Source organism: Seriola dumerili, unplaced genomic scaffold (genome assembly GCF_002260705.1).
Source record: "Seriola dumerili isolate Sdu_G_001 unplaced genomic scaffold, Sdu_1.0 BDQW01000110.1, whole genome shotgun sequence".
NCBI lineage: Eukaryota > Metazoa > Chordata > Actinopteri > Carangiformes > Carangidae > Seriola > Seriola dumerili.
The window spans coordinates 8566370-8589873 of record NW_019174365.1 but is presented as its reverse complement, the minus strand read 5'-3'; the positions used below and the strand labels follow the sequence as shown (position 1 = coordinate 8589873).

The 23504-nt window shown below is 40.2% G+C and overlaps 1 protein-coding gene across 2 annotated transcripts; it reads right to left on the bottom strand.

The window, feature by feature from the left end:
* Positions 1 to 516: 516 nt before the first annotated feature.
* LOC111223152 (DENN domain-containing protein 3-like) lies at positions 517 to 23176 on the bottom strand. Of its 2 annotated transcripts, none has more exons than XM_022747180.1 (30): positions 23034 to 23176; positions 19373 to 19474; positions 18751 to 18906; positions 18390 to 18525; positions 17858 to 17973; positions 17616 to 17746; positions 17398 to 17509; positions 17137 to 17256; positions 16511 to 16609; positions 16261 to 16380; positions 15494 to 15609; positions 14756 to 14911; positions 14508 to 14604; positions 14321 to 14424; positions 13301 to 13506; positions 13058 to 13217; positions 12351 to 12507; positions 11769 to 11991; positions 10071 to 10150; positions 9659 to 9838; positions 9274 to 9444; positions 8256 to 8385; positions 7866 to 7973; positions 5498 to 5595; positions 3288 to 3442; positions 2568 to 2634; positions 2282 to 2354; positions 2071 to 2189; positions 1780 to 1917; positions 517 to 1650 (listed from the first exon to the last, which is right to left on the bottom strand). In XM_022747180.1, the coding sequence occupies exons 2-30, from the start codon at positions 19451 to 19453 to the stop codon at positions 1456 to 1458; spliced, it is 3804 nt and encodes a 1267-aa protein (XP_022602901.1). In that variant the 5' UTR covers positions 19454 to 19474; positions 23034 to 23176; the 3' UTR covers positions 517 to 1455. The 2 variants fall into 2 exon arrangements, with proteins under 2 accessions (XP_022602901.1, XP_022602902.1); XM_022747181.1 differs by having other exon boundaries at positions 19373 to 19491; positions 23034 to 23053.
* Positions 23177 to 23504: the final 328 nt, after the last annotated feature.

Here is a 23504-nt window from a genome sequence, read left to right as displayed (position 1 = left end):
CATCACTTAAATTTAAAAAGGAAATATGTATCATATTTATATTCACCAGTTATATACACTGTATAAATACAATAATAAAAAATTTGTTGAACCTTTGATTGAACCTCAGGTGACATTGGCTCCTAAATGTCATTTTTTTGTTCAGATGATAATGTTTTGTGAAAAATGGGTTCTAATTTTTTTAAGAGTCACAGAAATTTGACACGTTGTTGAGTAAATGTGTAAATGTAAAAGACTGGAAAAGTAAAAGGTAAGAAAACTTAATGTTCTCCACATTTGAAGAATCTATTACAACTCAGTATGTATGGTTTTACTTTGTTAATACAAATAACACTATTGTAAAAATATCCATAAAAATGTACAGAACACAAATTCCTACATATTATAAATAGATTTTTAACATATGTTGGGTATGTTATGGCTTGGTCTTTTGCCTCCCTCCTCTTATAAATAACTAAATGCTTAATATGCATAAGGCATGTTATAGCCAGGAACTTGTACTTGCTTGTTGGTTGGTTTTTTTTTACTAGGATCGACAGCTTGTGTACAATAACAGAAACCTTCCTTGTTAAAAGCAACTGGTCTGTAACAAAGATAAAACTGTACTTGTAAAGAAATAAATAAAGAAAAATGTAGAAACTTTGTCTGACAATGAGGTAAGTATTTTGCTTTTATGGGGTTAGTCCTTATTTTCTGTTTTTAATTACTGAAAAATTCCAGTTGTGGCGGGACTTTCTTGAGCTGCTGTGGAACACACCTCTCTGTACATCACATGTGAGTGGTATCTCACGAGTTTGAGTCCAGCTCCCAACTTTGTATCTTCTTTCACCACATTTCCCATCACTCTCTACTGCACGTTGTCCATTAAAGCATATCTTCCATCAAAACAAACTCTCCTCAGGTCTTTCCCACAGCGATAGCGAGCAGGAGTTTTGTTTTCAGGGTAGTTTGAGCTGTAGAGATTTGCCTCAAATACACAGTTGGTGGCAAGGCTCAGTCACATGATGTTCCCACACAACACTAGTGAGATTAAACTTACAATAAACAGGGAACAGCAATACAAAAAGGCATGGTATGACTATATTATAAATACTAAAAATGTTTAGAACTTTGGATTAAAAAGAAATATCCAACAGGACTTTCACCCACTTTTCTTTTTTTCAGTCTTCATTTGGTCCTCATATTCCCAAAAAATAACATGTCAGTACTGTCACTGTTTCGAACTGCTAACCACCTTTACATAGCATCATAGCAGTATAAGTTATGTAAACTTGCATCGCATGACGGACATGTGATTACATGTAATCTCTGCGAGTTTGTGAATTTGATTCCCCTCCCTTTAATCTGCTTTCCAAACACAGAGCTTCACTCTTTCTCCCACAGATCCAAAACCTGGGCTCCTCCTGGAACAGTTTCATCAGAGTTACTTTGTCCATTTCCAGCCAGTAAACCTCTCTACTCCACCTTCCAGATGGCGATCTTTCCGTCATGTTTGCCAGCGCCACTGAGGATGTAGCGATCCTCGGCGGAGCACAGCGCCGTCACCTTGTCGTTGTGGCCGTGGAGCTCCTTAAGTACCAGGTGGCGTTCTGTGTCCAGGATGTAAATCTTCCCTTTGGTAGAACTGCGGCCCACGCCACCAACCCACACCTGGAGAGAAGGTTTTATTTCATGTCGCTGCCAATATACAGTATATAAGAATAAGAATAAGAATTTGTGTGTGGTTTGTGTATTAAGTTATGTGTGTTCTCTGTTTGTGCATGAGCAGTGTATACTAACCTGATTTTTGACTTTAATCATGCAGTAACATCCGGTGCAGTCCTGCAGCGTCACGCGGTCAAATGGTTTGGTAGGGTCCTTAGTATGCCAAATACACACTTCTCCTGAGTCTACACACACACTCCACAGCTCTTCCCTCTGACACACACAACCAAAAACATACCCAAGAATAGGGTCACACTCAAATATAAGTCACTTAAATTGAAAAAAACTAAACAAAAAAAAAAAAAACACACAAATACAGAAACAGAAAGGTAAAGATAAACATGTATAGAGTTGTGTGTGTGGTACCTCAGGTAACAGCAGTATAGAGCTGAATGTAGCTATGGATCCTTTGTGCTGCTCTGGTAGATTCAGACGATGTTTCAATGAACCGTTCCTCCACACCTCCATTATACTGTCCTTGGAACCTGGAGAGAGAGAGAGACAGAGAGATTATTTGGTTCCTACTCTCAACTCTCAGCTTCCCAGTTTAACGCTTGTGTAAATGGGAGAAACTTACAGCACCACAGCGTGCCGTTCCAGCTGTTGACAGACTGAAGACAATCGCAGGAGAGGCGAAAGTGCCTCCTCACCTGAGTGAGAAACAGAAATCACAATTTATGAAAAATAAGTCTGCGAATTTTCATTTAACTGAAATAATAGAAAGGGGCAAAGAGGAGTTAGTGAGAAGCAGCTCTAACCAGTGTTGATACTTGAACTAGCCAAACTAAATTACTTCTAAAGCTGCATATAGGACGCTGCTTCACACTGTCCCCACTCTAACAAATCGTTAGTTTAAAACTGACCTGTAGTGTGGATATGTCCCACACCATCACGGTTCCCTCTGTACTGCAGGAGTATGCCACCTTCTGGCTGAAGAACAAAGTACACTGGTAAGATTTCTGTACATTTGAACACTTTGAACACATGTCACTTTGATCCAGAGTTGATTCACACATACATCTCTGGCAGAATATTAATCGCACACATCATTTACAACCAACATGTCATTTACTTTCATGGCAGTGATGGACGATAAGGCGTCCCGAAAAACAAAGCAGAGCCATTTCCTCCATCGAGTGCAACATTTACTCACAGTATCAGGAGGGGGTGCATTATGGTAGATAGGCAATAGCCACTTACCCAAGAGAAAACAGAGGCTGTATGTAAATCATCATCCATTAAAAATGTTTGTTGTCAGTTTAACCCCTAGTTAAGTTAGTTTAAATAAATGCTGTTGCTATGGTTACCCCGCAGTCTAACATGACTTGACCTGTGATTTTTACTGATGTGTTGACTGGAACGAGATTTGAGGTGTCTCGTTACACAGTGTCTACATTACACATCTGCCAGTCATATATAATGTTTTTATACTGTATATAGTTCAAACTGTAAAGAGTGGACATGGTCAAATATTGCATGTCAACGTCAGGTCCATTCATACGGACATTTTATGACAGAATATGATTCATATTTTTGGCTGTCAGGCTGGTTCTACATATACTGACTGTATGTGTGTGTGTTACCTGTATTTGTCTGTGTCAAGTGCCAGACCGGTGACCTCCGCCCTGTGCTCAGTCAGCTGTCTGTTACACACCATGGCCACTATACTGATGATGTAGATAACTGAGTCCTCAGAACCCATCCACACCTGATCCTTGTCAACACCCAGCATGCAGTTCTGAAACGGAGAGACACATTACTGATCAGGAGTCACATGGCTGCGGAGAAGGGCAAACCAAAGTGTCCAGAGATGGAGGAAAAGTAGTGGTTTAAATACCAAATACAGAAACATTAGGGGCCGATTTCTGGATGAATAACAGGAAATCTGAGGTAAATTTTACATTAGTCACACTAGTTTCCTTTAGAACAAGGTACAGTAAATGATTAGCTGGTGTAATAAGTCTAATTGCTTTGCCCAATTGGATGTGTAAATAAAAAGTAAATAAGGCAGTAAAAGCTGAAACAGTCGCATGACTCATTTATTAATTGATTGACAGAAAATGTATTTGCAACTGCTCCGATAACAAATTAAAGATAAAAAAAGATAAGATTAAAAAAATTGCTCAAGTTATTTTTCCAGCAAAAAAACAAACAAAAAAACAAACAAACATTTGATTACTTTTGAGTCACCTGGGGCTTCAGACAACTGTGATGAACATTTTTGAGAGTGAATGCGCTTCAACTCATTGTGTAATATCTAACTTGTCCACTAGGTGGAGACATTGTTCTAATAAAGTGCAGTACTTGGCTCACAAACACAGTTTCCTCAACAACATTACATCTAACATAGAAGTCCTCATTTATTCTTGTGTTAAACAACATAAAACTATGTAGAAAATCAAGCAGAAAGTAAGAGCACGGTCCAAGTGTTTAATATACGACCTGGTAGTGAAGTATGTGCAAATATTATGGCCAAATCTCAAGAAACCACACATTTTATCTCTCTCCCACAAATATAGGTTAACTTATTTCATGTGACTGTGACCTGCACGCTTGGAGGGTCAGTGATTAGCACAGTCCTAAGAAGTGCCTTTAGAATTTCACACTCATCCTTAACCTAATTTACCCGGAACGCTCTCCTCAAGGAGCTTCGAGACGCTCCTGCCAGCTTCTACTTGTTTATAATTTCTTATGAAAGTTTGCACAATGCAAAACTTTGTGCACTTAGAGGGAATGGAAGGTATTCAAAACACACTGTATATTCCCTAAAACATGTGCTTGCAAGTCTTAAGATAACTCTGGAACAGTTTGAAATGAAGCAACGGGAGCAAAAAAATAAACCTGAGGAAAACAGTTTATGTGTATCTGATGTCAGTGGAATGCATGTGCTATCTGCCGATTCTGTAAGTGTGTCCCCCAACATGAGTTAAAGCAGCTGTAACTACCATTACTTCTTGCTATTACTTCTGCTACCTTACTCTGAGGAACAGTAACTTTGTTTAAATTTAATACAGTCTAAAAATACTTGAAGAGAAATTCATTTTACCTCAACTGATTCACTGACCCAGAGAGATATGTGTTACTTTGTCATAACTGAAGTGCAGAAATCAAAATTAACTAGGACCCAAAACTCTTACTGGAGAGAAAAACTGTGACAGTTCATGTGAAAGACACTGGGTTTTAATATTGACGTCTTGTTTCTCTTTCTGTATTTTGGAGAGATGGCTAAATGTTTGTGTAAAACTTTTCTCTACTGTTTACAAATCTCTACGGCTGGAGGTAAAACTAAATGCCGCCTTCAGGGAATCCCCCTTCTATAGGTGTTTTCACAGACACTGTCAACTATCTAAACTCCATCTAAAAAGGAGAAGACTCACGCTCTACAGTAACATGAGATTGAACAATACTGGATGAAATGGAATTGTTATTCTCCGATATTTACTTTCCTCTCAGCTTTGTTTTGGTCTTAATGACTTCATCCTACAGCCGTTCTTGTTCTCATTTAATAAAAAATAAACGTTAAAAAAATGCATTTAGGAAACATTTAATCAATGACAAAGTAAACAGGATTAAAAATCTTTATTGCCAACTTTTAGTACTTGACAAATTCTGATCCTGTGCGCTGTGGACACGTTTCATACATTTCAATAACCCGCCCAACTTGGAAACAACTCTGCATCTTCCACCCTCTGTGTCTTGTTGTGTCTCCTGCATCTGTGTTTATGCCAATTAATTAGTGTGTGTTTGTTAGTGTGTAGTTGCATGCCTGTATGCGGTGGGTGTGTTTTCTTACCAGTCTTGCATTCCCAACATGACAGGTATGTGTGAGGGACCAGCTGGAAGCATCAAACACCATCACCTTCCCTCCACTCACAGACACCCACAGCTGACCTGAAACACACACACCCACACACACACACACACACACACACACACACACACACACACACACACACACACACACCCACACACACCCACACCCACACACAGCATAATTGTTATTTCTCAATACCTTATCACAAACTTGTTGGCTACAGCTGCCTGCTTTACTCTTTCAGCAAGCAAAGAAGAACTTTGAATATCAGCACCGTCTGAAACTTTGCCAGTGAATTACCATTAAATCAGTTTATATACAGTTTACAAATATAACATTATATATATATATACATTACATATTTAATCACTTTTGTAACAACCTTCATTATAATTTTACACATTAACACTAAAAAACAACTCCATGACTTGTACTTTTAAAATATCAGGAACCACTCAGGAGTTTTCCCAGAGTGACGACTCAACAGTTTGAATGGAAAAACTTCATGTTCAAAACTATTTTTTCTGCAGCCTGACTCCACCCAGGCTTCACCTAACGGTCAGATTTCCTCTAACGTATTCATTGCTATTTAAAAGCAGCACTAGCAGACACAAAGAGAGTGACATCCTGTATTTCACAGGGAGAGAAACAGAGAGGGTCGGTAGGACGTAAGAGAAAGGTTAGTCCTTTGTGGAAACTTGATGTAGAAAGTGAAAGAGAGAGGGAGAAGGGAATGAAGAGGAGAAAGAGAGGAGTGGGGGGGGAGGAGAAGTGAGGTGGCCATGTGCCAAGAATTCAATTCAGTGACCTATATTCACACTAGAGAGAGAGAGACAGGATCTGAATAGCCAGATTTGTTCTTTTCCCCAACAGAAATCCCAAAGAGCTGACTGCTATAGAAGAACTGAGCAGTGTCTGTATATATGTGGACCACTGAGTATGAGTGTGTCAGTGCTGGGGGGTTCAGTGTGCCACCAGCCGGGCATCTAAGTGGCCCCAGATGGTCTGTCCGCTGAAGGACATGGCTTTGTAGTAGTTTTTAAGCTGCTTCTTATCCGTCTTCCTGCCACATAATGTGACAGAGTGTCTGCCCCCCCCCATAATAAAATCTGAGGACTGGATGCAAGGACTGGGATTTCCAGCAGGGTGGCAGATTAAAGGGAAAAACCCAGTATAAAGCGTTGTAAAGCTTCTTGACAAAGAGCCTACAAATCTCTGAAGCTCTACTGGAGGAATGAGACTTTCCTCACTTGGTGTTTTAATGTTGGTGCTGGAGAGAGCTGTCAACAGGCTGATTCAGAGCTTCCATTGGGGTTCAATTCAGTAATTGTGAAAGCCAAAGCACATGATTAAAATCATTTACATATACAGCACTCATCGAACCATTCAGTGGCCCCTCATGCCACGAATGGAAGGTTTGCAAGGTGGGCATTTTCTCTACTCACTTATTTGGGTTTTTCCTTACTTTATCACCAGTCTGTACAGTTCACGTGAGCAACAAAAGAGAGTGGTGAAGTGGCTCCACATTCTTGAAGAATGAATAAGCCATTTTTTCCAAATTAAATGAACTTGGTTTGAACCCTCTGTTCTGTGTTGTAAAGGTCTCGTATGCCTACTACAGCTCATTGCATAACTCAGGATACCCCGGCTGATTGGTCCAAAAAAGGCCTTAGAATTACAGGACAAAACTTGGCCAAAAGTTGAGTGTATTTTTTTACTTTTTTTCCCAGAGAAGAACAGCATAATGTGATATATATTTACTATTGTCAAATGGGATCCTCTCACTTATCCTGTGCTTTCAAATGATTTCACAGCTCCCACTGGAAAGGCCAAATTGTCTATTTATGACTCTTATTTATGAGGAAAGGCGCCCCTCCCTGTATGTTTCTAAAACATTCTAAAGCCAACTTCCTTTTTGTATTTTTCCTATACAGGAAAGAAGTGTTGAGAGCAACTTTATGAGCAGCTTTATGACGGTCTGTCACTCTCTTTGAATGAAACAGACTTGAGTGAGGGAGAGACGATGGCAAAGCAAAGGTCATCTGTGAGTGTATTAATCACTTGGTGTGTATGTCATCGAGCGCGTGTTGGCATCACAGTTTAAACTCTGGATTGTGAAAATGACCTGCTTCTCCAAACAGCCAATCAAATCACAGATTCTGACAATGACCAACCAGAGGGGGAGAGAGAGGGAGAGAGAGCGAGAGAAAGAGAGAGAGAGAGAGAGAGACAGAGAGAGAGAGAGAGAGAGGGAGAGAGAGAGAGAGAGGTGGGAACCTGACACTTGTGGGTTACTTAGTTACAGGATAGACTCAAGAACAATATGTGTGTGTGCGTGTGTGTGTACCTGGTGTGTATAAAAGCACATCCACAGGCTGAGGTTCAGCGAGTTCCAGTGAGGGGTTAATTTTGTGCTTTAGCGTCTCTGCAGTTGTCTTGGGAACCATCATCGGGACTAGAGGCACGGAAAAGATAAGTCACTGCCCTTTACCAGGTGGTGAATGTACAAACATGCACTAAAAAACCCCAAACAGCGATACAAGTCTCCACACAACCTCTGATGAGTCATTAAGGGATACACGCAGTTTCCAAATGATTCCAAACAAAATTTGACTTGAGGGTTTTAAGTAATAGAGAGTCAGTGAACCCTTCCACAGCTCGTGTAAAGTAGCATCGCAGATGGCAAAATTAACGCAAACTAGACAGCATAAAGTAAACTATCAACATCTTCCACTACCTTCCATCTTGATGCGGTCAAAGTGAGCCAGCTTAGAAGCAGCGTAGATGGCTTTACTGCTCTGAAGGCTGCCCACTACTGCATCCATTAATAAAGCATTGGTCAGAGCCTGCTGCATGTACTGGGGGTCCTGGAGAGAAAATGTGCATTTACAAGTTACAATACATTTGACAGGTAGAATATTGTAAACATTACAAAGGACTGAGTGCTTTACAAAAAGGCAAAAGTAAAGAGAATTCACAAAGAAAAGTCAAAATGTGGGTGTTGTGTTTTGTGGTCAAAATTGACCAATTCCTAAACAAATAAAAAAAACTGCAATTAATGGTTATTTTAATTAAGGATTATGGATATTTACTGATCATTTTCCTGATTAATCAATTCATCATTAGTCTATAAAATTTAAGTAACTTGTTTCTTTTATGCAACCAACAGAACAAAAGTCAACTATACTCAATTTACTATGATATATGAAAAATTCTCACATTGAGAATCAGTGCATATTAGAAGGTTAATACTGATACTGATTTAATTTTAAAACTAATGATGCCTTAAAAAGTGTGCTGCAAATTAAATAAGTGCCATCAAGGCTGCCAAATTCTTAGAAAATACTGGAGCTCCTCCACCTTGTCAGATAAGTGGGATATAAATGTGCATCTATAATATACCGGCTGACTGCACAGACGGCAACTGAGGGGAATTGACAGACCTCAGAAAATGTAAATGAGAGAAACGAGAGCAGGAACAGCGAGAGAGAATAAGGACATAAGTGTGAGACAGTTACATCATCTGGTTTCACAAAGGAAGTTTGTGAAACTAGATGATGTAGACTAATGAAGGTCACTGCAGTTCACTTCTCACACACACATAAAGTAATTGATACCTAAATAAAGGCATAGTATGAGTAATAAAGACACGTAATAATTATATTAGTAATACATACTGTACTATTTGATTCTCCCCCTTATCCCTCATATTGGACATACACACACACATGCACACCTTTCAGTTACAGCTTTACCTTGTGTTGGTCAGCCATGTTGCGGCCGGCCCACATCTCTTTGACCATCAGGTTCCAGAGCTCAGTCTCCGTTTTCAGATTGGCCTCGAACGCCTCCTTCCTGCCCCGCACACGCAGCTTCAGGCTGGGGATTCGCAGTAGCAGGAAGGGAGCGGAAGACACCTTCACTTCCTGAAGGGAAAGAGATAAAGACAAGATTCTAGATCCCCGTTTCAGGATCAACATACTCAGAGTGATCCTGGTTCTCTGGCAGCATATTTTGCATTTTTCTCTTCTTTCACTTACTTTAATCACAGTTGTTAACACTCAGGAACACACAAAGATAATCACCCCGCTGAAAGGCCAGCCTGCCGACACTCCATCTTCATATTTCCTTTGGTCTCACCTCTAAATCTCGGTACTGTGCCACCTCCACGTATCCCGGTCGTCCTTCGGTCAGCAGGAAGAGCCGTCGTTGAGTCATGGCGATCTTCCCCACACCACGGCTCGTCTTGACCGAGGAGGAGAGCTTAAAGACGCACTCGCTGGGTTCAATGTGCTCCAACACAGACGCAGGCAGGCACACCTGAAGATCACACAAATACGAGTCAGCAGTCTAAAAGCTTTATTTTCTGCTGATTCATCCTCCGCCATGGTGTGGGACCACGTATCACTGAGAGCTATTTCATTTACCAGTGAAATGTCAAGTCAAATGAACAGCTTTTTATTATGAGTTATTATTGGTATCATTATTAGTATATGGTAGCATTGAGGTGTTACACTGTATGTTACAAGCAAAACATACTGTTTGTACAGACCTCCTGTGCTTCAGCCTCAGTCTCCTTCCAGATGGTGTAAAACACCCTGAACAAGTCTGGACCAATCTGCTTCTGATGACCTGCATAAAACGCACACAAACTTTCAAAAATAGAGCAATACAGGATATGCACAAATTCTCCTGATTCCCCTGAGTCATAACACGCTTGGACGACTAATATTTCAAAACTTTATTTTCATCTTCATTTACCCAGAAATGGTTGACTGAGCTGCCGGTACGGAAATGCACTACTTCACACACACTCATACAGACATCTGTTAGGTGACCAGGCCGACTCTTTTTCTCATTCCAAGTGGTCCAATCTGTCAGTATGCCTGCATAGTGAGTGGCTGGGGGTTGACGTCCTTACTGTATTACAACAATGACTACACACAGTGCAAAGTCCGCGCACTCTCCCACACTCAACCAGCATCCCATACAGACACAGCCCTGTGTTAATGGCCACTGAGAAGTAGTAAAGTCACAATTTAGAAGAGAAATGTCTTTTCTCTTTTGGAGTTAATAATAATAATAATAATTTGTGGATAACAGTACATATTCTGTTTATTTTGTCTCATAGTGTAGTTGTAGGTCCCAGGAAAAACATACATTTTTTAACTGTCTGATTCCTACTTTCAATGATCTATTGCTATGTCTTGGCCAACATCCTGTTTCAGCAAGAAATAAAAACGGAGATAAAATGCTGAATAAAAGGGCACTGGAAACACCGTTTCATTCTGGCTTTAAGTAAACACAGAAGGAAGATGGCTTCAGTAAAATCTCTGTTCATCTCTGTCTTGCTCTTTACTTCTCCAAACAAATACAAAATAATATTCCATAGGGATCCGACCGTCTGTATCTCTATCTCCAGTGCAGGTCAGAAGAGGAAACAAACTCTTGCTCACTATATCCAACAGGATGTAAAAGGCTTTTTCCAATAACATAATGTAGAAAACAAGATAAGCTCTCACTCCAACGTTCTAATCTGCTTTCCAGCACACAATTTTGGCTAAAACTTCAGCTTCTGTAAAAGCACCTCAGCTTGGCTTCTACCAACTCCTTTCCTCTTCTAGTTCTTATCTTAACTTAAATATCCCTCAATACTGGTCATAGCTCAAATATCTTTTCCTTGACTCCTTGCTAACACGATCAATCTGAGTTCAAAGGAATGTTGTCAGGTCACTGCAGCTCTCACAGTGGCAACTACTTGTAACTGGCTGCTCGTGATGTTTGTAATGTCTGAACTGAAGCTCATTTTAATGCCAATGGTGAAAGCATAGACACCTGCCTGTATACATGGCAAAAGGGCTAAGGTATGTAGGTATTTTCATCATGGTATGTAACTGAATATTACAATTAGTCACCAGCTATGTGCCAGTAAATGAAGCCCTGGTTACACCCACAACACCAAACAGGCCTGCATGATAAACTCTCTTTCTTCAAGAAGTAGTGAGGTAATGATTAACCTGAGGAATAAATGTTTGCCTGGAAAAAGGAAGGAGGAGGGGTGTAGCTGAATGCTAATGTGCATATGAGTGTGTGTATGTGTGTGTGTGTGTATGCTGAGACTGTGGAAGTTTGTGAGAAAAGCTCCACAAGGCAACCTGTGTTTCATAATTTCATGGACTGTAGACAAGATTCAGTCATGTACAGTATTCACACCTGTACGCGTGTAAATGCAGGATACTGAAGGACTTACCGACAGTTAGAGCATCAAAGAGTCTGTGTATGGTTCCTTGGTCTTTTACAATCCCAGACTCCTGGACACATTTCACAAATTCCTCCAGCTGCATGTATTTTTTCGGCAGCTGGAAGTGCTTCACGGCACCTTCCTCATACCCGTTGCCATGGCGCGCACGTTCCCGCTCCTGGTCCCTCTTAACCCGGCTGATGAGCCTTTTGAGCTCTGGACGTCTGTCTGCCTGTGGAGAGATTTGAACAATTACTACTACTAGGGCTGTAACCAATGATTATTCTGATAACATAATTAGAGATGAATCAGTTTTTTTCTGTTTAGCCTACAAAGCATCACATTCAGTATCATCAGCTTCATATCGATATTATACCATCTAACAACAGCACAATGACTGACACATTAGTAACCGCAATATACTTAAAGCTCAGAGATTCAGAATTGTGAAATGAGTCATTGATAGCAAATGGTAACCTGACCGTTGAACAGTATATCTGTGGCTCTGAATGTAATTAACTGAAGTAAATCCAGAAAAGAGCGTTACATCTCCATATCACAGTGACTTCATTCATGATGGCCTGGACTGACCTGCAACCGTTCACCTTCTGGCAGAGAGTCGACCAGTGACTTAACCATCTGAGAGGGGAAGATATCTGAGTCCGTCTTATAGAGACTCTGGAAGTCATCCAACGCATCCAGACGCCTGTTGGACACGGTGTTTACCAAACCACGCAGGTAGTGGTACCTGGAAAAGACAGACCCAGAGACATATGGACTGGGTTAGGTGTCCGACAAGGTAAAAGGTTAATTGTAATGTGTAGAAGTCAGTCGGTTTACATAATCGGTGCTGAACTTTATTTATAGACTTCTCTGGTCTGCATCAATGATCACCACCAGCAAATTTGGTTATTTTAATACTGTCAATCATTGCTTAGCGTGACTGTCAAATTAACCTCAAAAATGATTCATACTGTCATCAATCACAACAGTGTAAAAATGTTTAATGTTCAATAACCTCTTTTTCTACTTTCCCCCAGAAAACAATGACAGAGCAAGAAATCTGACAGAAAAGCAGAAAAACAAATTTACTATTTTCTACACTGTGGTCTCAGATTTGCACTAGTTTGCAGTAACAGATTTGTAGCGTAAACAGAAACTAAAGCAAACTAACTAAAGCAAACAAGAGCAAACTGCAAGAGAGCACATACTGCGCAGGATTTTACAGCATTTTTTTAAACTTTAGATTCTGTTTAGCATCAAAGATTTTAGCTTTCTTTATTCTCTCCTCACAGTACCTGGCCAGCAGAGCAGCCTCCTCAGGTGGTGTGGCGTTAATAGCCTTCCCCAGAGAAGACACCATATCAGAATAATAGTTCTGTATATAATGATAGGCCAGAGGCGGGGGAAACTCTGGGAGGCGGAAAACCTTCACAGCTTTCTGAGGAGACTTCAACCCTGGAACGAGACAAATGAAATTTGAAGTTAAATAACTCTTAATTAACTCTCTATCCAACCCGTTTTCCTCCACTACAACTAACCAATATCAGGAGTCATCTTTCTGAGGGAGGCTGGCCTGCTGCAGCTGATGGCAGTCATAGTGTCACTGGCAGGTTGCTCCAGGTTAGGCAGGCTGGCTCCCAGCCTCTTGCTCAGTCTGTTGTCAGGGCTGGTGTAGCTGCTGTAACCAGTCCTGGACAGCTCAGACATGGGGGGACGCCGAGGAGACTCTGTCATCGCACGATTCCTGCAGAAAGACCACGATGCTGAGGTTAAGGTTGGTGCTGACAATGCAGGGTGACAGCAGGTTTAAGTATATTAAATCATGGTCCAAGTCAATATTGATATTGTGACATTTTCATTCATGGGGGGGGGAGGCAAGCTGCGCAATACACTCAGATGATTACAAGACAAACAGATGTAAAGGAAGGTAGAAGATACAGTAAGTCACCCATTCCAGTTATTCAGTATGTGTCTTTATCACATTCCTCACTCTCTCAACACATACAGATTGAAATGCATAAAAACTAAAGGAAAGCTGTGTTTTGTGTTGATTTTATGGCAGCAACAAACTATCAATTACTATTAATTAATTCCTTTCTCAAATAATTGAAAATGCTCATGTTAAGTTCACAGAGCCCAGTGTGACATATTAAATGTCTTGTTTTCCAATCAAACCTCCAGAGGCCAAAGATATTCGATTTAGTATCATAAATCAGCAAATATTTGCTTTTGAGAATCTGAAACCAGAAAACTGATTAATTGGCTAATCTAACTGGCTCAGAGGGTAAAACAGGTTTAGGGCAGTCCTGGAATCAGTGGCAGCCTAAGACAAGTATCCTCATTAAGTGTGTGAGAGGATGGAGGAGGACAGGAAGAAGCTAAGTCATGATTCACTTGTATCCACACTAAGACAGTGGACACCTATCATTAACATTTATGTCAAAATACCTGTTTTAATGTAACAAACAGCGGATATTTGATGTAGAATGCACCTTTATGCCCTCAGTGTTGCCCGATTACCTCTGTCCCTCAGTTATGACATAATAGCAGCCCCATACCTGTATGCATTGTTACGCGTATTCTGCTCCATGCGGCTGAAGGTGTCGCGTTTCCTGTTCAGCCTGTCTCGCAGGAATGAGTGGAAGATATGCGTTTCTAATACCTGGGGAGAAACATGCAGCACAGCCAGTCATGGTTTGTTAGTGTGCGTGTGTGTGTGTGTGTCTTGTAAAGGTGTATGTGCACCTTCTTGTAAAAGCACTGGTCTGCTGGCTCCCTGGTCCTCAGAAACTCCTCACTGTTAAAAACTCTGTGCTCATGGTTTAGAAAGTCCTGGACGCCTCTGACAGAGTGACAAATAACGACAGACAGACACAAGTACATTTAGACAGACAAAACAAGAGGCATGGTGATGAAAACTATTTTATTCTGACTCACTTTGTATCTTACAGACCTATTAACCTGGTGACCAGAGGACACTCACAGCACCCTACCTGAAAATGTTGACCACTAGTTCCAGGGCGATGTTTTGTATCTGTGTGTTCAGTCGTCTCTGCCAGTCTCTCCGTTGGTACCGCAGGGCATTGGCATCGGTGCCCGCTCCGAGGTGACACAGCTCCAAGTCGTAATGAAGCTGGAGACACTCTGCCCTGGACAGACAACCAATAAATATGTAAGAATTATGTAGTAGTATCTAGTATGGCCTTAAATGACTTTCAGTTAATTCAGCATTTTAAACTGTGCTCTCCTTGTAATTGATTTAGCAGGTATATAGTGATTTAAGCTCCAATTGTGTACCAGCTTTGATCCAAGCTGAGGCTCCACTGCAGGTTCTAGTGCCACAGCGATTTCGAGTAAATATTAATTCTGCATAGTAGAGTGTTTCATATGGCTAAGCATGGACTGTTTATGGGTATTAAAGTATTTAAGAGGTTTATTTCAAAGCCACTGAAAAAACAAATCAACAAAAATTGGTTCAGTTTTGTCATAAAACAACTTATCCATTGTCAAAATATTCACAAGAACAAAATAAAAAACAAAAAATTAAGAACAAAACAAAAGAAACAAATTCAACCCAAGATGAAATATGCACATGCAGAAACACAAAATACAAAATGATACAAAATACAACAAACTATAAATAGCATATAACACAAGTAAGCATGTCAGACACTACAGCCAGCAGCCTTTACAATGCCGTGTGTATGTATGTGCGTGTGTATGTGTGTCACCTTGACATAAAGCTCTCAGCTGCTGCCACAGGGATAGCTGGTAAGACAGTGGTTTCAGAACATGACGACTGAATGAAGCCATCATCAATATTCACCAGGATTAGGTCTTCTGTCTCCTGTACACAAGCATGAACACACACACACACACACACACACACACACACACACACACACACACACACTTATTGTAGGTACAATGGGTACAGTTCATTTCTACACAGTCTGACTGGGCCCTGCTCTGTAAGACTAACAGACAGCTACTGTTAACTACATGAAATGAGTTTTTGTAAGACTCTGAATAAAGATGAACGCAGTGGAGAATAAACACTTCACTCACACACTACGCATTTAAACACTACTTGTTTGCTCTCTGAAATGGCCAGGATGTTATAGGGTTATAGTTACAGCAACATTTATCTAGTATTTCCACTGCTTCAGAATATAGCTGAATATGTACAACAATCACTTATGTTAAGTGAACAGCATTATCTTAATATCTCCTCCCTAGCATAGGGAGGAACAACAGTTTTGATATCAACTTGATATCATCTTAAGTCAACATTGATTGCTTCCACCATCTAAAGTCAGATTAGCAGGATATACCAACATGACCTCACAGAAGGCAAGCAATCAAATCAAATCGAGTTTATTCATAAAGCACATTCAAACCAACCAGAGTGCCAGAGGAAGCCAAATGTGTAATCCTTGATGATGATAAAAAACAAAGCCTTTGGCTTTAACATAGACAGTGATACTGGTGCACTCACGGCAGCAACCTCCTCAAAGTGACTGATGTGACAGCCCATTAGGAAGGCAGTCGGAGCCATGAGGAAGTCCAACATTCCTCTCGCCAAGACAGGAACATAGGGCTGCTGCCAGGACAGAGGCTGAGAGAAATGTCAGAACAACAGGAGACAGATGAAAAGATGGATGAAAGAACACGACAGAAAGTAAATTTACTGCCATTGTAAAAAGGTTGTTAGTATTTAAAGGACACGATGTTCCTCTCACACTGACCTGCAGGTACAACAGCAGACTCTCTGCAACCAGAGTGAGTCTAGCCCAGTCGGATGAGAAGAACACCAGCCTCTGCTCTTGAAGAAGGCAGGACAGCACCTGGAGAGAGGGAAGCCTCAGTGTGTCAGCTATACTATGTTTTTTTTGTCCTCTGCTTTAATTATTAGACCGCTCTTAACGTTGTGTGCTACATTACTTCCCATGACAGGCAGTTCCAGTAAATCCGCAAAATCTATAGGCGTAGCAACAGGAAAGTCTTTTATTGATTTACAGTATGGTCAGGACTTGTGCTGCAACTAATGATGATCCATAACTGATCCATAATCAATTAATGAGTGAAATGAATGTGAAAAATGCACACCGCAATTTCCCAGCGCCCAGTTTGAAGATGACATCTTCAAATTGTTTGTCCTGTCCAAGCAACAGTACATTTCCAAAGGAAATTCGATTGCTTGACGACTGATTTAAACTATTGATCCATTATCGAATTGACTGTCAATTAATTTTCATAGGGTCCACTATTGGATTGATTCCTCCCTTCACCTTTGTACCACTAGCTGAATCACTTTAAGACTTCTCCTTGCCATTATAACACATGCTGTACCAGGCTCTGTGTTTTGAATCACCTGGAGGAGTGTTGTGTGCGTGAAACAGAGGAAAGGTAGATGCAGGTCGATGTCGATAACTGGGCTGTCCTGATCGTCCCTGGATGGAAGAACCACCTGAAGAGGACGGAGGCTGAAGGACTAACACACACACACACACACACACACACACACACACACACACATTACTGTAAAGATCTAGCAAACAGGACAGACAAAGAAAGACAGAGCGAAATGGCTTGATGGAGGAAGAAGAAACAAGAAAAGCAAGTGTTTTCTGACCACGTGTAGCTGTCCAGGAGGCGGTAAAGGGACCAGGGACAGCTTGGCTGAAAACTCCTTGATTGTCTCCTCGAAGTCGGCTTGTCTTGCAGGCCGCAGCCCGACCAGGAGACTGAGACGGTGGAGGTGGGAGAGAATTTAGGAGATGTAGAGAAGGGGTTAAAATTTGTCCATCTTAGTGAACAATTAATCAAGGTCAGGTTAATAGACATTATTACCATGACAAGCAGTCTCTCAGAGCATTGTAGTAGGGGAATTTGGAGATGACACACACAGCGAAGGGTGTGTAGAGACGGGTCTTTGATGAATTCCATCTGTGGCCATTCTGGACAACGCCTTCCTGACAGGACTGACAGAGCAATGAGAAACAGCTGTCTGCATTCACTGGATTCAGCATGTTTTTATTTGATATTAGAAGATCATCACAAGTTTTCAACAGTTTGAGGGCGTCTGTTTGTACCTGGACAGCTCTGTAGCACTGCACAACAACCCCGTGGGTTCGGTTCCCAAACAAGTCAGTGAAAACCAGGAAGTGATAACTGTCTTCCCTCTGCTCATTGGCTAACTGAAGACCACCTATAAAGATCAAGAAGATATGGCACTAAAGGGAGCAGAGCAGAGCCATATGTCACATTGTCACAGTGCAAGTCCTCATCCCTGTGGGCGATACTGATGTGTAGTTCACATTGAGGACTTTTAGAAAGATAGTGATCCATGATGGTATCCACAGTGCATCAAGATAGGGGTCAACATGACATTATCTAGTTAGATCAGTAGCAGTGGGCACATATTGCCATGTGTTGAAGAAGTGATATAAAGGATAACAGGCAAATGTTAAACCACTGGAGATTTAGTGAGTTACTAGAGATTATCTTACTAGATGAAAACATGTTGGTATTCTTAAGAGAGGTTTACCTCAGCAGTACGACTGTATCATTAAATTCAAAACAATGTTAATGTTAATGTAATGTCATTGGTGAAACAAACTATACCAGGGAAACAGAGCTGCGGCAAGGCGATGAGGTCCAGATCCTTTGGAACACTGATGTCCTCTGTCGCTGACGTAACTTCAGCACGATTAGCTGTATCTCCATTAGATAATGACTCTACAGCACGATCACGCCTCTTCTGCAAAAATAAAAAAATTATGTATTTTTTATGTATTTTATTTGTAAATCAGACTGTACGCAGATGACTGCTACATGTACCCAAACCTGTATCCACATGTAAGGTGATGGGATGACCAGTCACAAAACAGAAAGAAAATGATTTTCCAAAAACTGTCTCAAACTGGCCATTAATGTCAGAGTTTAGATTTAGAGTTTTATATAAAAACTAAAAACATGAGTATACCTTCTTGATGAAGCTCCTCCTCCTCTGGACACGGCTGAAAGCTGGACCAATCGCCTGACTAGAGTTGGTCTCCTTGGAAACAAAGGGGGGGGCATGGACCTGCAGTACCTCCGCTTCCAGCACGGGGTGTTCGTTTAACTTGCTCTGCTGATGAAGCTGCGACACAGTATGGATTTATTTTTTTCTTTTTGATAATGTAGTAGTGACTATATACATTAATACCCTACACTACATTTATTCTAATGTCTTAATAACTTGTGTTATTATAATTGTACTATCAACTGGGCATGGGTGTAACTAGAAGAAGTTTTGTGTAATTGGACCATTTAATTTGGAAACAGACAATGTTGCTACTTATACTGCAAATAAAATATTGCTTTTTGCATTTTTTCAAACAATAATGTGCGCTTCCTAGATATGATCAGTAGGTGTGATTCAGTGTTTCAAAGAGTTCAGAAATACCTCACACTGCTAAAATAACAATAATCCAGAAATAGAGTCCATGTTGACATCGATGTATAAATGTAGCCAACATCTGTCTGTTTGCTTACTTTGTGTGACAATTTCAATGTGATATTGTGCACATGATTTTGCTTCAGTCTTTGTATATGTATATACAGACCTGGTATACGTCTCGAAGCTTATCAATCGGGGCCCCAACCACTACACATGCCTCCAGCAGTCCAGACGGGAGCTCTGCCATCACACCCAAGCACACACACTGCTACAAACACACACACACTGTGAATTTAGATGAGATATCATTATAAGTTTGAGCTATAGAACAAAATACCATAAGATTAGATAGATAAGATAAAAATTTGTCAACAGTTGTTGTCATTTATACCAAGGGAGCGTTCCCTTTAATGTCTCTGCCAATAGAAAGAATGTTGTAAATCTGTGAGTACAGGTTTATGGCAAAGTTGGATATAAAGGATTGTTGCACTAATGTGAACATTGAACATGTCGATTCAGGTATTTCATTCAGTTTCTCAGACTCTCTGAACTCTCAGGAAAAAAAAGTATTTTATCATGATATACAGATCAGTGTTGTGACGTAAATATAAAGAGAGTGAGATCACTCAACCTTGTTAGAGTTGCAGACAGCCACTTAAAAATAAGACAACCTGATGAATAATGACAATGACAGGAGAGGCTGCGGTGAAGTTTACGATATTTCATGTTTCATGACTCACAACAGATTCCGTAAACAGATGCTGATCTCATCTGAGTTAAAGTTGACCACATAACAAAACTAGAGCTTGAGTAATCTTACTGTAAATTAAAACCAAAACCAGCAGAATCTTGGTTCTATAAGGCATTACACCAACACACACACACACACACACACACACACACCCACACACACACACACACACACCCACACACACACACACACACACCCACACACACACACACACACACCCACACACACACACACACACACACACACAAATCTCTTTGCACAGCTTCCTCCAGATGCATGTCAACACATGTACACACAGTCTCACACTCCTGTGGGCACACTCATACACACACAGCAGATGTTAGGGTTTGGTCACCAGTGCAGTTAACCAGCTTTGTCAACAGGATCAACTGTGCCTGAGAGTGAACACTGAAGAAAACGCTAAAAGCTTTTTTCTGTTGAAAAATAACTCACACTGAATTTGGTTATCATCTTCAGCATAATTAACAGCGATGATAGATGAGCTCAAGGGCTCATTCATCGGCACAGCTATCAAGCTGAGAATGTGTTCTTTTTACAGCTGAAACTAACCGTAATCATTATTATCATTATTGATTAATCTGCAGATTATTTTTTCAGTCTTAAAATGAAAAAAAAAAACAACAAAAAAGTTCCCAGAGGCTAAGGCAACAACTTAAAATGACTTTTGATCAAAAGTCCAATACCCAAAAATTGTTCAATTTACTATCAAAGAACACTGAGAAAACTGTTTAATTTTTGGCATTTTTACTTAAATAAACAACTTTCTATATATTTTTTTATTTTTATTTTTTGCTGGACTATTAAATCAACTGACTGTTTCGGCTCTAGCTCTTTTTTAAAGATATCTTTTGACAGTAATAGTAATATAAAAGTGGATATTGTTATTTCTATATATCGTTATTATTATTCATATTTACTCTAAACTATACTTTATTTCATATAGTGGTCCTGTCATTGATAATGTTTTGGTCGGGTTTATCTCTTAGATTTTTTTTCCAGGTAGGTTTGGTCGAGTTAACATTTGTAATTTTCAGTTTGAACTGAGCTAAGCTACAGAAAGCCACAGTCTTTCCATGTAACCCCTGGTAACTGCAGAAGTGCTCCAGCAGTACACATACAGTACCCTCGCTCAGGTTTCATCAACATAGAGAATTGCTTTCTCTATATCAACCGTACTGCATACCTACCCATCTGTCTATCTGGCTGAAGCAGATCCAATAATAAACATCTGACATGCATTAGTTGCAGCTATAGGCTAAACCCAAGGAACAGCACTGTTTGGTCGTCATCTTTTTCTCAAACTCTCTAACATCTTTCAACTTTCCTTCGATCTTCTCTCTACCCCTCTCTCCTCACACCTCCCTACCTTTTCCCCTTTTTCTACTTTTCACCTACTTTTTAATCCCATCTGTTTTCTCTTTTCTTTGTTTTGCCATTTTCTCTTCTTTCTTCACCTTCGACACGCTTGTTTGCTTTCTTTCTTTCAGTCTTCAGGCCATTCCGGCCTCTGACTAACTACCCTGCTGTGTCACAGAAACACACACACACACACACACACACACACACACACACTCATTTAAGTCATCTATTCCCTGAAAACCTCTAATTTTGTAAACCCTGTGGGGGCGAGCGTGTGTGTTTATGCTGCATATAAACTCAAAAAAGTCCAACAATATAGCAGTTTTTAGAACTATCTTACTCAGACAAAGTGGCAGGGCAGTCTCTTGCAGGCAGACACACATGCACTGAAATGTTTAATAAAATGAATTCATGATGATTCATGATGTCATGAATGTGAGACTGAGACAGACAGAAGGAGAAAAACAGAGAGAATGCATCAAGAAGTTTTGTCCTTCTGAATAAAATCAGCACTTAAACTTAATTCCACACCATTTTGCAAAGATTCTGAAAAAATTACAAGCAGAGAAACAGCACTGAGTGGAATAACTACCATGACTATACCTAATAATAATAATGTAGTTGAGACTTGAGTAAAGAGAGTAGCTTTGAGGAGGTAACCCCATGCTGTGAAATGCATACATCCAGAGGTTGCGCAGGACCTTTAACGAACAAGTTTTGCTTCATATCTCAGAGAGGAAGCTGCTTTGATGAAGTCGGCAATGGCACACACTTGTGCTGGCAAGCAAGTTTTTTACAGAACTGAAAAGACATGTGGAAGAGGGTTTTCTTCCAAAAAAGAAGTGGTTAGGGGACATAACACACTTAAAAAGAGAATAAAGACATTTTAGGAATTCACATATGTGACTTGGGGCAGTAAATTTGCATCACCAGTCCACAAATAGTAATCAGATGGATTTATGCATTGTAAATTGGGACTTTGCCATCTCTGTTGTTCAAATGAGGTTTAAAGTTCTTGTTTGAAGTCAAGTTAGCAATGCTAGACTTTGTAAATACATAGGCCTACCTACTATATTTTGCATTCTGCTCTACAAAACCAGGTACCTTTTTATTATAAATGGGACAGCTTCTCTCTTTTAAATGGCAGTGAAATCACAAACTCAAGGGGAGAGCGGTGCATGTTTGGAGTTTATACTGACACAGGAAGAGGGTGAACTCTTAAAATGGGTGTCATGCCCCCTTTAATGGGCACCAGACAACATTTACTAGGTCCAATGATTCATGACCAGAACCAGCTGACAAAATAAGGGAAGCATGCAGTAGGAAATTAACATATTTTATCAAGACAGTCTTTAAAATATTTTTCAGATTTTTCTTCCCTTTTTGTTCGTAAAACTTTGCACTAAAACATGCCCCTTGAATCAATGTTGACTGGACAGTGAAAACGGAGTCAGCATAATTTTTTAAACACATTATGCAGCTGTTTCTTTTTTTCCCTGAGTTAACGTTATAGTAACTCTAAAACAGGCTGCCACCAAAGCAGATAACGTTTAATATTTTCTTCATTTAATTTAATTTACTAATTTCTATTAACAACGGATATCAACGTATACTTCGTTAAGGAACACGAGACCAACTCGTTGAGATCAGTCGAGCAAAATTCTTGACACAGCAAAGTTAAAAATAAAGGACTGACCTTAAATCACTCGATTTCCATTCCCACGGGCGGACGGTTAAGTTACACTGCTAGCTCCAACTCGCTGTCATGAATCATTTGAACCTCCTAAACGGCACAGTAATGGCTTTAACACTAGCACTAACATATACAGTATACTGTGATTCAACGGTTACCGACACACATGCACACTTTACCGCTGGTCTCTGTCAAACTCGGCGCAGCGCCACGTACAATTGGATTTCCTGTTTTTCAAATTTCAAAATAAAACAATTTTCTTTTGCGTTTCAGTAAGCTGCATTAAGAGTTCTAATAGCGCCATCTACTGTACTTTTATTGTAGCTCACTGCTATGTGGAAAAACAAAAATAAAAACATGATTTCCATTTTGTCTTGACTTTGTAAATATGGATGTACTTAGTTGGCTAATCACATATGAAATAGTTACCTGGAGAAAACCTAGGAGAAAAAAGACATTTCTCAGGATAAAATG

Coding starts and splice junctions, on each gene's coding strand:
- LOC111223152 (XM_022747180.1), bottom strand. CDS start 19,453: ATGGCAGAGCTCCCGTCTGGACTGCTGGAGGCATGTGTAGTGGTTGGG. Junction 2,355..2,567: donor GGGACATATCCACACTACAG/GTCAGTTTTAAA, acceptor TTTCTCACTCAG/GTGAGGAGGCACTTTCGCCT. Junction 2,190..2,281: donor GAACGGCACGCTGTGGTGCT/GTAAGTTTCTCC, acceptor CTCTCTCTCCAG/GTTCCAAGGACAGTATAATG.